At 31.6% G+C, this 12795-nt stretch overlaps 3 protein-coding genes across 5 annotated transcripts in view; 1 reads left to right on the top strand and 2 right to left on the bottom strand.

The window, feature by feature from the left end:
• LOC110415628 (uncharacterized) overlaps positions 1 to 636 on the top strand; it is a 1411-nt gene extending 775 nt beyond the window's left edge. Inside the window, exon 3 of the mRNA XM_021427332.2 lies at positions 575 to 636. Within this exon, the coding sequence (XP_021283007.1) occupies positions 575 to 636 (62 nt within the window). The remainder of the gene's footprint in view (positions 1 to 574) is intronic.
• Positions 57 to 2534, bottom strand: LOC110415583 (FAD/NAD(P)-binding oxidoreductase family protein). 2 transcript variants are annotated; one of them, XM_021427282.1, is made up of 3 exons: positions 2148 to 2534; positions 1100 to 1369; positions 57 to 890 (listed from the first exon to the last, which is right to left on the bottom strand). In XM_021427282.1, the coding sequence occupies exons 1-3, from the start codon at positions 2490 to 2492 to the stop codon at positions 672 to 674; spliced, it is 834 nt and encodes a 277-aa protein (XP_021282957.1). In that variant the 5' UTR covers positions 2493 to 2534; the 3' UTR covers positions 57 to 671. The 2 variants fall into 2 exon arrangements, with proteins under 2 accessions (XP_021282957.1, XP_021282958.1); XM_021427283.1 differs by having other exon boundaries at positions 758 to 926.
• Positions 2535 to 3055: 521 nt separating this feature from the next.
• Positions 3056 to 7530, bottom strand: WDL1 (WVD2-like 1). Of its 2 annotated transcripts, none has more exons than XM_021427676.2 (7): positions 7370 to 7530; positions 5293 to 5704; positions 4746 to 4843; positions 4422 to 4515; positions 4230 to 4301; positions 3994 to 4104; positions 3056 to 3565 (listed from the first exon to the last, which is right to left on the bottom strand). In XM_021427676.2, the coding sequence occupies exons 2-7, from the start codon at positions 5698 to 5700 to the stop codon at positions 3263 to 3265; spliced, it is 1086 nt and encodes a 361-aa protein (XP_021283351.1). In that variant the 5' UTR covers positions 5701 to 5704; positions 7370 to 7530; the 3' UTR covers positions 3056 to 3262. The 2 variants fall into 2 exon arrangements, with proteins under 2 accessions (XP_021283351.1, XP_021283352.1); XM_021427677.2 differs by having other exon boundaries at positions 7247 to 7384.
• Between the last annotated feature and the right edge of the window lie 5265 nt (positions 7531 to 12795).

Raw genomic sequence — 12795 nt, 5'->3', positions numbered from 1 at the left:
CATTATTCATCATACTTGTCATCATACATATTCAATCATTTGTCATCATGCCTCGATTCTCATATTAAGAATATACTCATAAGCATATTAATAACTTAGCCTAGGACAATCCTTCAGGCAATTCACCTAATTCTCATAACATTCAGTAGTCTAGACATATTTATCATATGCACATTCATAGCAGTATCATCGTTTCCTTAACACTAACTCATATGCGCATTAACATAGTTGGGCTAGGCATAAATCCTTCTAGGCCTACCACATTATTCTTAAACATTTTCTAGTCTAGGAATTCTACCTCTAGACATGCTTATAGTTTGTACGTAGCATATATTCATCCTTCTTACCTGCAAGTTAGTTGCAAAAGCTGGAAAACCACACCGTCCTACCATACATAGTTGGGATATTAAGTTTTCAAATCTGGCTTTTGTAAGCCTACAAAAAACAGCTTGTCCCTAACCTTAGAGTATGCTTTGATTTGCCTCCAAATTAATAATTTCAAACATTGAATATGTCATAAAGTGGGCTTGTCACCTATTATATAGAGTTTCTCTGCCAGGTCTGCCCTATACAGATCTTGACAGTAACAACAATAGTAGTAATGCCATTCACACTCCACCCGGTGAATGCATATAATCCTTATCCCACTATGATATAATCATAATATAATATTAACAAGCAAATCTGATTTGGAAAGGCAGATATAATTGCAAAGAAAAAACCAAGACAGATGAAACAAGGAAGTATGGAGGCATAGAGTTACCATTGTGAGCAATTACAATTGCATCAAACTGCCCACAAGGTTTTCCATTCTCACTCAAGTGCCACATCCCATTAAAAGGCTCAAGTTTACTTATCCAGCAGGGTCTCACCACATTGACCATAGAAGTCTGCACCAAGCATCAAACTCTACTCAGCTATAGCCACTGTTAAAATGTCAACCCAACAAACCACCTGAGACAACAGGGTCCAATAACAACAAGAACCAGTCTAGAAAATAATTATTTCATTTGTTTCAACAAAAGCTTAACCTTTCCTTTCTACTAATAATTAAGCTGTATAAAAATCATAAAAAGAAGCAACAGAGAAAGGCAATCACCTCGGAAAGTAATGAGTCTGCTAAAGGGCGCATTCCCTTAATACCTATAAACCTTGGTGGTGATGGAGGAAGAGGAACAAAATGACCACCCAATTTAATTGCACCAACTAAACCTTGCCACTGTTGAACCAAACCTCTCTTCAACCAATAATCAACTAGCTCAGCAAACCGAGAATCACTCACAGTAAAGAACTGAGCAGCATGATCAAATATAAGTTGTTGGGGATCAATGACCCTTGTTCCTATTCTTCCTCCCAATCCATGCATACCCTTTTATGGAAAAAAAAGTTAGAAACCACATTAATTGCAATCCTTTTAACCGCATTACAAGAAGTTAATTCAAATGATTGAACTTCTACAAATTTTAACACTTATCCTTCCCTAACTAAACTGTTGAGCATTAATATTGAAGAATTGTAGTAGGGAAAATCACATGCCAAGGGTTGAATTCCATTCATTTGGAATAAATGGTAAGTCTAACAAAGATAACTAATCATATGCATGCCAAAGTCTAAATTTAAATCAATTGAACATTCTACAGTTTCCCTTATCTGAAGAACAATAATTGACTAATACTTGATAAAAAAAATAGTAATCCAAGATTTGTTTAGCAGCAAGATAATCTTGAAATAAGACAAAACCATATGATCACAGTTGTTCAAAGAGCTCTCCCAAAGAATATAAATATAAAAAGAAGTCTTTTCTTTTTCTGTCATATGACAAGAAATTCAGAGACAAAGATTCATTACAAAGCAACTAAGATAATTGGACAACTCCAAACTCACATTGACATACACTATAAGAGGACAACCAAAAAAAAAAAAAACAGCATTTTTATTTTTTATAAAAAACCTATATTCGCATACATTTTTTAATAAACAACGAGAACAACCAAAAAGTTTAGTTTTTTAGAACAAAAAGACAATCTTTCTTTTGTGCATTGACCAAAACTACCTTAAAAAACAACCATAACCCACATTAAAACGATCCGAAACCCATACCAAAGAGCAACAAAAGGTAACCAAAAATTAAAAAAAAAAAAACCAACCGTGTCAAAAACAGTGGACCTAACACCTCTCTTCTCCAAGCTCAAAGCACAAACCAGACCAGCCATTCCTCCACCAATAATCCCCACGTGAGGGTCATCAGAGACACTCGCAGTGAACTTGACCTGCTCTTGGGTGAATGTTTTCTTGAGAATTGACCTCCTAGAAGTCCCGTATGGCCTTCTTTTCCTGTTTCTGGGAGTGGGTCTTTGTGGGGCCTTGGAGGGTCTTTTCGGTTCTTGTGAACTGCAAGTTATCGTCAGAGGTTTTTGGGGTTTAAAGGGTTTCGGGGTCTTGAGAGGGAAGAGAAATGGTGAAGAAAAAATGGGGAGAGTCGAAAGGGCCATGGCTTTCTTTTTTGGAGGGAGGGATAACTAACTAGAGTCGAGTTTCTTTCTTTTATACTGTCTTATCCAATTTTGTAGTTGGAGCTTGGAAGTTAAACTAGATGTCTAATTGTCTTTATCTCTTTTTTTTTTTTCTCTCTCCAATTTTTTAGGTAATTTTAGTTTGGAAATTCAATATTTGTGCCGCACAGGGAGAACTTCGAAGAGTTTGATTACGTGTGGATTTAATGCGATATTGAAGTGAAGAACCAAGTCCAGTTAACTCAAGCTTGTATAACCTTCTATGGGTTGAAGAGATTTCTACTCTGCATATCCATAAGTTTTATGATTACTTGTCCAACAAAGTTCTACAAATATCATTACTTGACAAAGACCTTGAATTTCTGTTGTGCCCGCTAAATGCTTTTATTCATGTTCATGATGGGTACACGTTTCCTGCCCTTGATACTTACTGAGAGAGATTGTTATGGTTTAACAACGCTATTATGAGAAAATTTAAGAAAAAAAAATAATTAGTCCATCATCAAGAAAATATCAGATGAAAGCAAGGCATTTGGTCCACATTAGAATCAATAACTCTTTTATATATAACAAGATATGTAACAATATAACTTACAAAACATATACAATTCACATCAACGCAAACCACTGAAAAAAACAAGTCATCGCTGCTGAAAAGAAACAGGCTAATTCCTTTCTCAACATCCATATGGCACTACGGAAATTCAAAACCATTTCCCCGCTTAAGAGTTAGTAAAAAAGCCAGCTGCTCATGACTGAACAGTGATGTTAGCATTGCTCTGCTCGGTGATATTAGGAGGAGCAGCTTTTGTCGTCTCCTTTACCTGTTTTGCCCGAGTTTTCACCTTGCCAGCACTATTACTGCTCTGTCCGCTGAGCTGACCCTTACTTTTGAGTGCATTTGCAGTAGTGGATGCTTCTCTATGGCTACCTAAGCTGTGGCGATGTGTACGGCAACAAGTTTTTGCTTTTTCATCCAGAGATGCGTGGACTGCATCGCCACAGCTCTTTCTCCGGGTAAGATTTGGTGACTTTGGCCGAGTCAATGGCAGCTGAAATGAAATTAAAGCAATTATGAAATGATAAATTACCCAGCAAAGCTGCATGAAACGTAAATAGTTTTGTTTGAAGTGGTATATGTCAGATATGTATTTTATCTTTGTGCGTTTTTGAATAGGAAGTTGATATGCCTCAGCAGAAGGCCCTTCTTCAATCCGTAATGATGATGGTGGATCTTGGTTTAGGCTGTATTGGCAACTTCAGGAGCGGTGATTTTAAGCAAGTTTACCCCAAATAACTTTCTAAGCCTTATGGTCAATTTCACATCCTAGATTAGTTTCTTTTCACTAGCATCCAAAGCCCAAATCATAGCCATCATTATGAATTAAGCAGGTTTCTTCTTTTGTCCATTCTATGTTTTTTAATATTTTCAAGGCTTGACCGACTCAGAGAAAGAAGGAGAAAAGATTCAACAGAATACCTTCTTCAGTTCAACCTTCGGTGGAGGTCCTTCATAGTAGAAACTAGGTACTGGATTTGCTTTGACGACCATACTCTTTCTAAGCTGCTTAAGGGCTGCTTCTTGCTCTTCCTGCAACAAAGCAAGGAGGCCCATTTTGTTATTATCTAAATGTATAAAAATGCCACAAATATGACTGTCCAAGAAGATTGACTCCAACTAAATATTACAAAAGAGATACTTCAAATGCCATGTACCTTGGTCCTGGCCTCACACTGGCTTCTCTCTGCCTCCAAAGCTTGGTGTTTTTCCTCTAACTTCTGGTAAAACTGTATGGAAAAAAAAAATTAAAATTGGGATACCTTGAAAATGAAATGGGGAAGAAATCAATAACTGAAAAAAGTATGCAAATAGAATTCAAATATAACAGTTTTTGACTAAGAATATACCTCCTTCCGTTTCCAAGCACGTTCCGCACTTCTGAAAGTTGGAGCAGTTCCAATAGTTACCCTCGATCTAGCAGTTCGCACAGATGCAGCAGTACTAGACATAGCTAAGGAAAATTCAACTAAAACAATACAAGACAATTACAACACCAGAGACCCTTTTCCTAAAGAAGTTAACCAATAAAAGAGAGAAATATAGGTACAGGGAGACACTTCAGCTTTCGAGTGGGGAATCCTCAATTATAATTAAACAAAAGAAAAAAAAGAACTGCTAACAACAACCTCATAGCATCATATCTTAACTTCTTAACACCAGATAGAGGATACGACGATGTGACAGACCAATTATCTTCTTCATCAGGATGCTTCCTGTCATAAGGTTGCAATGGCTTCCTCAACATCAGAGGAGTCAGAGGAGAGCTTGGCTGAAAGAAATGGGAAAATTTAAAAAATCAGCACCATGCACGTATCAACAATTAAGTTTAGACAGAAGAATAAAAGGCAGCATAGTATGCTTTATAAGCAAAGTAAGAAAATATCACTTACTGTATTTCCATAATGTCATTTCAACATGGCATATCAAAAAGAAAGTCAATTACAGTAAGATTCAGAAAGAAGATTCCAAAACAACGCTAAATCTCCTTTTATAAAATTCTTTATTGCCATATTTCCAAATTCCTAATACACATAAAAGCGTGAAAGGCTCAACTTTTAGTGCATACCATTTTCTTACCGGTCAGGCTTCTTATATTGAACATAGTTGTCTTAACCTAACTAAATCTCAAATAAATTGGATCATATTCAAGTCAACTTAAGGTCCATATGGCACTCACTGGATCAGAAATTTCCATCCTTATTCAAGAATTTTAGTTACCTCTGAATTCTTTGTAGCAGTAGGGGAAGGTGAAGAGTTGACATCTGTTGTCCCATTTGCACCAGTTTTTGAGGTAGTGTGGCGCACATGAATATTTCCAGCACCACTGGATTTAGATGCAGGGGAGCTGAACTTCGTATTGTCACTGGACTTCTGATCTCCAGCCTTTTCATTCTTCCCTTCAGGAAGGTCAATACCAAAATTTGTGCTTTTAGCACCTAGCACATCTTGCTTCTCATGACCATTCTCAACCACTGAGTTTTCTGCGGTGCATTCCTTGACCTCATAGTTCTTTGACTCAGTGCCTTCTGAAATTCTTGGATTACCATTTGAATTCACCACACCATTTGAATTCACTACACCATTTGGCTTATTGTCCATGTGCACATCTGCAAGTTCCCTCCCCATTACACTGCATTAGAAATAAGTTGAATATTAGAATGATATGTAAAATGGAAATCTTTTCTCAGAAAAGGCAAAATTTCATTCATATGCTAAAATATATAAAGATACTTCAGAAAAGGAGAAATAAAACAAAAGAAAGGTAAACAGATGATTCATTTCCATAATGTTTCAATATGCATCAGATTTTTCAAGTACTTAAATCTCAAACAAAGTGATCACTACTGACCATGTTGTGCTTAACAAGATTCACTGACAAGGAAAACCAACCACAGCAGGCAATTTCAAGTTGCCAAAGCAAGAAGTGCACTAAGAATGACAAGTACTACATGATCATAAAAGATTTGAAACAAGTTTCCTCGTGCATATATAACCCAGAGACTGAAAACCCAGATATCACAATAAAACCTATTTGTCAAGTAGATCTGCACATGATCTGCAGTACGAATTCCACATCTGAGCTAGAACATGCAAACCTAGGTGAGATTCAATAGCAATAACTTTCACATTTATTCCTATATAATTTTGTCTCCTCTTAGTGCAGAAGCTTTCCAACAGCCACATGTACTTCAAGTTGTAACAATGTTTTATTCCCAAAGAACCCCTTTTCTTTTCCAAACCTTACAATACTTTCACTCTGTTTCATCCTTGGGATACAAAAAGGTGACCAGGGTATTCTCCAAAGAAGAATCTAGAATAGGATTTATGGAATCATTTGGAAGTTCCCATGAAATGAAACCTTCAAATACAAATTATAAGGAATTTAAGGGTCTACTTTAGTATGCAGAGTTGTTTCCTTCACATATAATTGTTAGAACTAAGAAGCAAAACACAAAATGTAAAAGATATCTAAGAAAAAGAAACAAAATCAATTCTTTTGAATAAAAAGAGAAAATGAAGATTATGAAGCCAAAAGCAGGAAAAATGAAAAAAGCATCACCTTTCAGGGTAGCTTATAAATCAAAATAAATTCTGAGGAAATAAAACACTCAAGCTCATTCATAGAGACAATACAAACAAAGAAGATAAGTCAACCGAAAACTTGTTTATTTAAATTAACAAGGACAAATCCAGGAACCCAATAATTAAAAAAAAAAATGAAGCGAATCATGCATGTGCAGAAACACAAGAAAGCCAAAAAAAAAAATCAACAAATCGAAAACTTCTAGACCAAAATAAGAAAACTCAGAATTCAAAAACCAAGAGAAGGGAGAAAGCTTTAGCAAAACTCCTCATTTCTGGGCAAGTATTCACATAAAACAAACATAAGAAAACAAAAAAAAAAAAAAACTTCACATTGAGCTTAACAGAGCTACAAAATTCAACAAATCCCAACACTTTTAGACCAAAATGAGAAGACCCAGAATTGAAGAACCGTTGATGGACAAAGAAAAAAGAGAAATTTAGCAAAAACTCTTCATTCCTTAGCAAACATTCACATAAAACAAACCCAAAAAAGAAAGACTGTACCTTTAAAAGAGCTAACATGAATAAGATACCAGTTTTAAAAAAAAAAAACCCATAAAACAACATGAGGAAGAAGCAAAAATACCTTGAAAAAGACAGCAACAAGATAAAAAGATCAGTTAAACAGATCAAACCCACATTGCTTATGTTAAAACCAAAAACCCAAAACAACGAAGATAAGAACTTTGATAAAATCTTTTTCTCTTACAGTTTTTCTAGCTTGATCTGACAAGATCTTGAAACTCTTTTCTTCTCTCCTCCTCTCTTCTACAGTTTCTCTCTCTCCTCTCCCTCCCTCTCTCTCTCTCTCTATCTCTTCTATTTTAGTGTGTCTTAATAACAGACGAAATGTTTTCTGCGATTTTGCTTTTATTTAGGCTCTCAGGCTTTGAAAGCCGTGTTCTCTTTTTTTCTTTTATTTTTATTTATTTTTCCTTTCTCCTCTTTTTCTTTGTAATGTTGAGTTGTTGGTTATTTGGAGGGACAGTTTTTTCAGTTTTTAACCTTAACGGCGTAACATCATCCTATCAATTTCTTCTTTTTTTTCTGATAATTCTTATTTTTCCGTCACTTCTTAATTACTTTCCTTTTCTTTCCTTTATTTGTAAATTAATTAATGAATTAATATAACAATTAAATGGACACATATCAATATTTTAATAAAGCAATGCACACATGGGGTTGCCATGTCAATTTGCTAATCTTGGTTAGGTTTAAGACATCATTTAAATAACTAAAAAAATCCCACAAAGAAAAAAATTACATAATTGATCATGCTTTTAATATGGAAAGAGAATAATTGTAAATTAAAACATATTAAAATGTCTTTCCAACCCATTTAATTCCCCAATTTTGTTAGATAGTGATATATTCTTTGATTTTATTGTCCTTGATCACATCAATAATTGTATGTCTTTGTTTGAGCCCCAATTTTTTTATTTCTTTTATTAAAGCTTTAACATGTAATGTTGTAGCTCAACTACTTAGGACTATGACTTTTTTAGTTTTTAATTAAGCTCCCATAAAGTAAGTGAAATCAAGGAGGATTTGAGTTTTAATATTTGTATTTATTTTGATAGAGTAATAGTATAAAATTTTCTTTAGAATCAAGTTAGTTAGATTTTTGGCGTGTTTATATAATTAATGACAATAATATTATACTCGTATATGTTTACCATTTTATTTTATTTAATTAAATCATCAATTTTTACAAAAAAAATCTCATCGTGAGAGATATCCTTTTCAAGTTTCTCTCAATAATCGATTTATTAAAAATTATATTTATTCTGTCAATTTTAAAAATTAGATTTTGATCTCTTCCTTTTTGAAATTGAAAAAAATTAGTGAAACTATTTTTTCTTCACAACAACAAAAAACAAAACAGTAATATTTTATTTAAGGGTAAAATATTTTTATTTTTAAATTTTAATCAAAATTTTAAATAAATTCATTAATTTTTAAATTAAATATTTTGTTTTAAAAAAATCTCTTTTATTTGACATATAAATTCAAAGCTAATTATTAATGATTTATGACCCAACCTTGTTTAAACCAAACTTTATTTAAAGTGTTTTTTCTTTTGTCTTTTTCATAAAATTTTGATTTATGTGGAGATCATTTTAACGGCGTTACTTAACTGTTCAATTTATTTTTAATGACAAGAAAATAGAACCGACGTGGGGTTAACGGTGGTTGGCACTGTAATTGAAAATGTCCCGAAGTCTTCAGTTCAAATCTTATAAAAAGATTTTATGCTGGTTATTTATTTATTTATTGATTTTTTAAATTTTTCTTTTTTCTGTTCTGTTCAAACATGTTGCAGTGGAGTGTTGTACCTCATCTTCTTTCGATGGCCATTTGTCGGAGACTCCTGAAAAGGGACAAATTCTCTCTCTGACCATTTTGCCCTCCATCACTTTTTATTTATTTTTTTTGGTGAAATTTAATTAGATTAATTAGGGAACAAGGAATTTGGGTTCGAATGAATAATAGGGACCAAATTGATTCGATTGAGAGGTTTTTTTATTGTTTTTATTATTTTTATTTTTGGGTTTAAATATTGAAGTTTGTTGTGGTGGTACCCATGATGCCCAATGTTCCCGTAAAACAGTGCTTTCATGGCAGATCCTAGGGTTTTCTTTTTCTTTTTTTTTAAAAAAATTTTGACAATAAAAGGAAATGTTTGGAAGGTGGGAAAAAGGTTGGAAAGTAGTAGATTTTGAATTCAAGATGAGAAAGTGGGAGGGAATTATGGAGGCTGGTGTGTGCTAGTAAAATGGGGAAGTTGGACAGTGTTTATTACAGTTTTCATGTATTCATACAGAATATTTTCCTTTACATCAATATATAATTTTAGGAAGAAAAAATAATAGTAGATTCAAATTTAATTATTTAGATTTGACGAATAAATACACTTAGTATTAAATCAAATGCTAGTAGAGAATTTATGTTCAGTTTCGTGGTTAATAATTACATGCACTTATTATCATCAGACAAATAATTCATCTTCAAAATTGATAATTTTATTGTACATTAGAAATAAATGTCTATGCATTTATTATCTATTACTTTCATGCTATTAGTAAGTAGTCGGGCCATGTGACTATTGGATACAATAGTTTTATCATTTTATTATTTATTTAATGAGATCATCATCAAAATATTATAAATCAATTTCGGAGTAATTTAAAATCAATATTACAAATAATAAGACTTGAAATTATAAAAAGAGTACTTTTTATTATGTTCTAATCACTAAATTAAAGAGTTACTTATTTAAAACTTTTATATATCCATTATTAAATAATAATTGAATAAATAAAAAATACAAACATTATAAGCAAAGTGTTAAGCCTTTAAAAATACTAAATTTTAACAACAAATAAATTATAATGTGAATTGTAAGGGGATATATGAATGTTTTACATTATTCATGATTTTGGTATATCATTTGAGTGCAACTTAAATTAATAAAATATTTTGTAATTATTATTTATTTAAAAAAATTATAAATATAAGATAAATCCTAAATTGCGCAAGACTATAAAATTGATCTTAGAGTCAATCCTATTAAGACATAAATTGATCCACATTTTAAATTTTTTAGAACTCAATTTTTATGAGTATTTAGTAGTCTTGATTTTAAAGCAGTCCACTCAGACCATGATCACTTCTAATTTCATATTTACGTTTCATAATCGTATTCAACTTTAGTTTTTTTGAAAGATATTAAATACGCAATTTAAGTCGAGTAGGGAATGAAATTTATTCGTAATAATAAATGCTTAACCCACATTATATATATTTTGCTCAAAATTAATATCAACATTCTATGATGTCTTACAAAATAAATAGGGTTCCATATTTGCTCTAACTCTCACTCTTCAAAGAATTTATTATGACAGTGAAATGTCATGAATTTTTTCAGTTCCAAATCAATTTATTGTTCATATTGTGAATCACAATTACAACCCACTGCAAAGTAGATGTTCATAACTTTTCTTCCTTTAATTTTAATTAATAACTATATATATATGCATATATTAAATTTTTATTAATATACATGTGTGTGTGCAAGTATATATATTTAATTTACGTAAAGACTTTCACAATAATTTTTTCATGAAATGAATAAATAATATATTACTTAAAATTTATTTCAAAAATTATGTTATTCTGTTCGACGTTAGTTCGATAACTTATAAATGATATGAAAATAATAAATAATAATTTTATAAATATTTCAATTTTCATAAATAATCTGATAATAGATACTTTAACATTTTTTATGTAAATTAATAATATGAAAAAAATTAAATTCCTAAGTATTAAAAGATGGGATAGATGTGTGGAGTTCTTTAGGAGTGTGAACAAGCCAGGAAAAATTCAATGCTATTTAATTTTCACTGTCGGGGGTTCAAACCCAAGGATGCAATAACAGAGACCAAACACATTTATTTTTGTACCGTTGTTACTTGTGGGCATTTTTTTATTCATTTTGTGTTGTTAATGAGTGCATCAATGGTATTTATTATTATTATTATTATTATTATTATTATCAAGAGCATCTTAATTAACTTTATGTATTAAAAAAATAACCATATACTATATATATTTACAATCAATTTCTACACTTTAATGTGAAAATTAATATATACTATAACTTTAAATTACATGAATTTCCATAATTCAGCTTTTAAAGCACTATATATGTCATAATGTTAGAAGAAAAGAAGTCTTGTATTATAAAATTATTGTGTATGTTATAGTTATAGAGGTGAATAGTATATATATATTATGAGAAGAAAAATAATAAATTATAAAATTTTGTATTTATATGTGGTTTTTTTTTACAATTAGGAGAGGTAGAATTTGAATTTTATTTTTTAAATAAAAAATTATATATTAATTAATAAATCAAATATTCGACTATTATGTATTTATATATGATTAATTCTATTCATAATCTAATTTTAACTAGCTAACAGTATAATCATCTCAATAAGATGACAAAGTTCTGACAAGGAGATTTGGAAGTAAAGAAAAGGTGAAAAAGAAAAGAGACAAGGAAAAGCATGACATGATCTTTCAAAATCATGGTCAAATTTCCTGGTCAATTGCATCTGATTTTTTTTAATTGTTTTTTCATAGAATATCTGAAGTTTTTTCATGGTCAAGTTCCTTTTTCTGAACTTCCTTCGCTAGGCTAGTGTGAAAAGGGGAGGAAAGGGTAAAAACCCCAAGCCTTCACTCACCACTCTTCAAAGTAATATCTCAACTGTATTTGTGTAGGAGATTGCTTGTGAGCTTTGAAATCAAGCATACTCTATGATGCTAGCATGGGATCAAGAGCCTCATGAAAGGTAAATCATGCTATTGCTACCTTATTAGTATATTGCCAGCTATGTGCTCTTTATTTTTTGGGTACAATTCTAGGCTTTCTAGCTATAGAAGCTATGAAACTCATGAACAATTTTAATTTGGGTGGTACCAAATTCGTGAGTGGTATTAATAATTTTTCTGGCATTCGAAATGAAAGATAACCAAGAGAGGGGCTGTGAATGTGTGTGAAAAGCATCTAATTAAATGCTTCAACAATCCAAGTCTTATCTCATCTAGCTAGTCAATCAAACCATGATTCGTACCAAAGACCTTTATACCAGTCTAATTGGACAGTCATCTATTTTTCTTTTTGACTTTGTTTCAATCTGAGTTTGAATGTTTAACAATTCAAGTATTGTATTATAACTGTATCATTGAATTTCTGAATTTGTACAATTATTTTAACTGGATTTTAGCTCAATTGTTAACGGCTCATTTATAAGTTTAATTAATTAAAATGTGAGAGTTATTAAAATAAGTCAAACCCCTTTTCATAAGATATATAGATGAAATTTTGTTAATTCGTGCTCTCACGGTGAAGTCAAAAACTATGTAGAAAAAGTTTATTTGATGTTTTGGGCAAAGACAAAAGAGTAGGTATTGAAATGCACCCATTCTTATACTTAATTTGTTGAATGTTCCACGAATCCCAAAAGGTTTTCCATGCATGAATTGATTTTTGCATATGGTGTGGCTACTATGTGGTTCACACGTTAAGGGAAAGATCAAACCTATATCTATCAACTTTATATA

This window comes from Theobroma umbraticum, unplaced genomic scaffold (genome assembly GCF_002168275.2).
Source record: "Theobroma umbraticum cultivar Fairchild unplaced genomic scaffold, ASM216827v3 scaffold_147.0, whole genome shotgun sequence".
NCBI lineage: Eukaryota > Viridiplantae > Streptophyta > Magnoliopsida > Malvales > Malvaceae > Theobroma > Theobroma umbraticum.
Note: the sequence above shows the minus strand (reverse complement) of the source record. Positions and strands in the feature narration are given on the sequence as shown.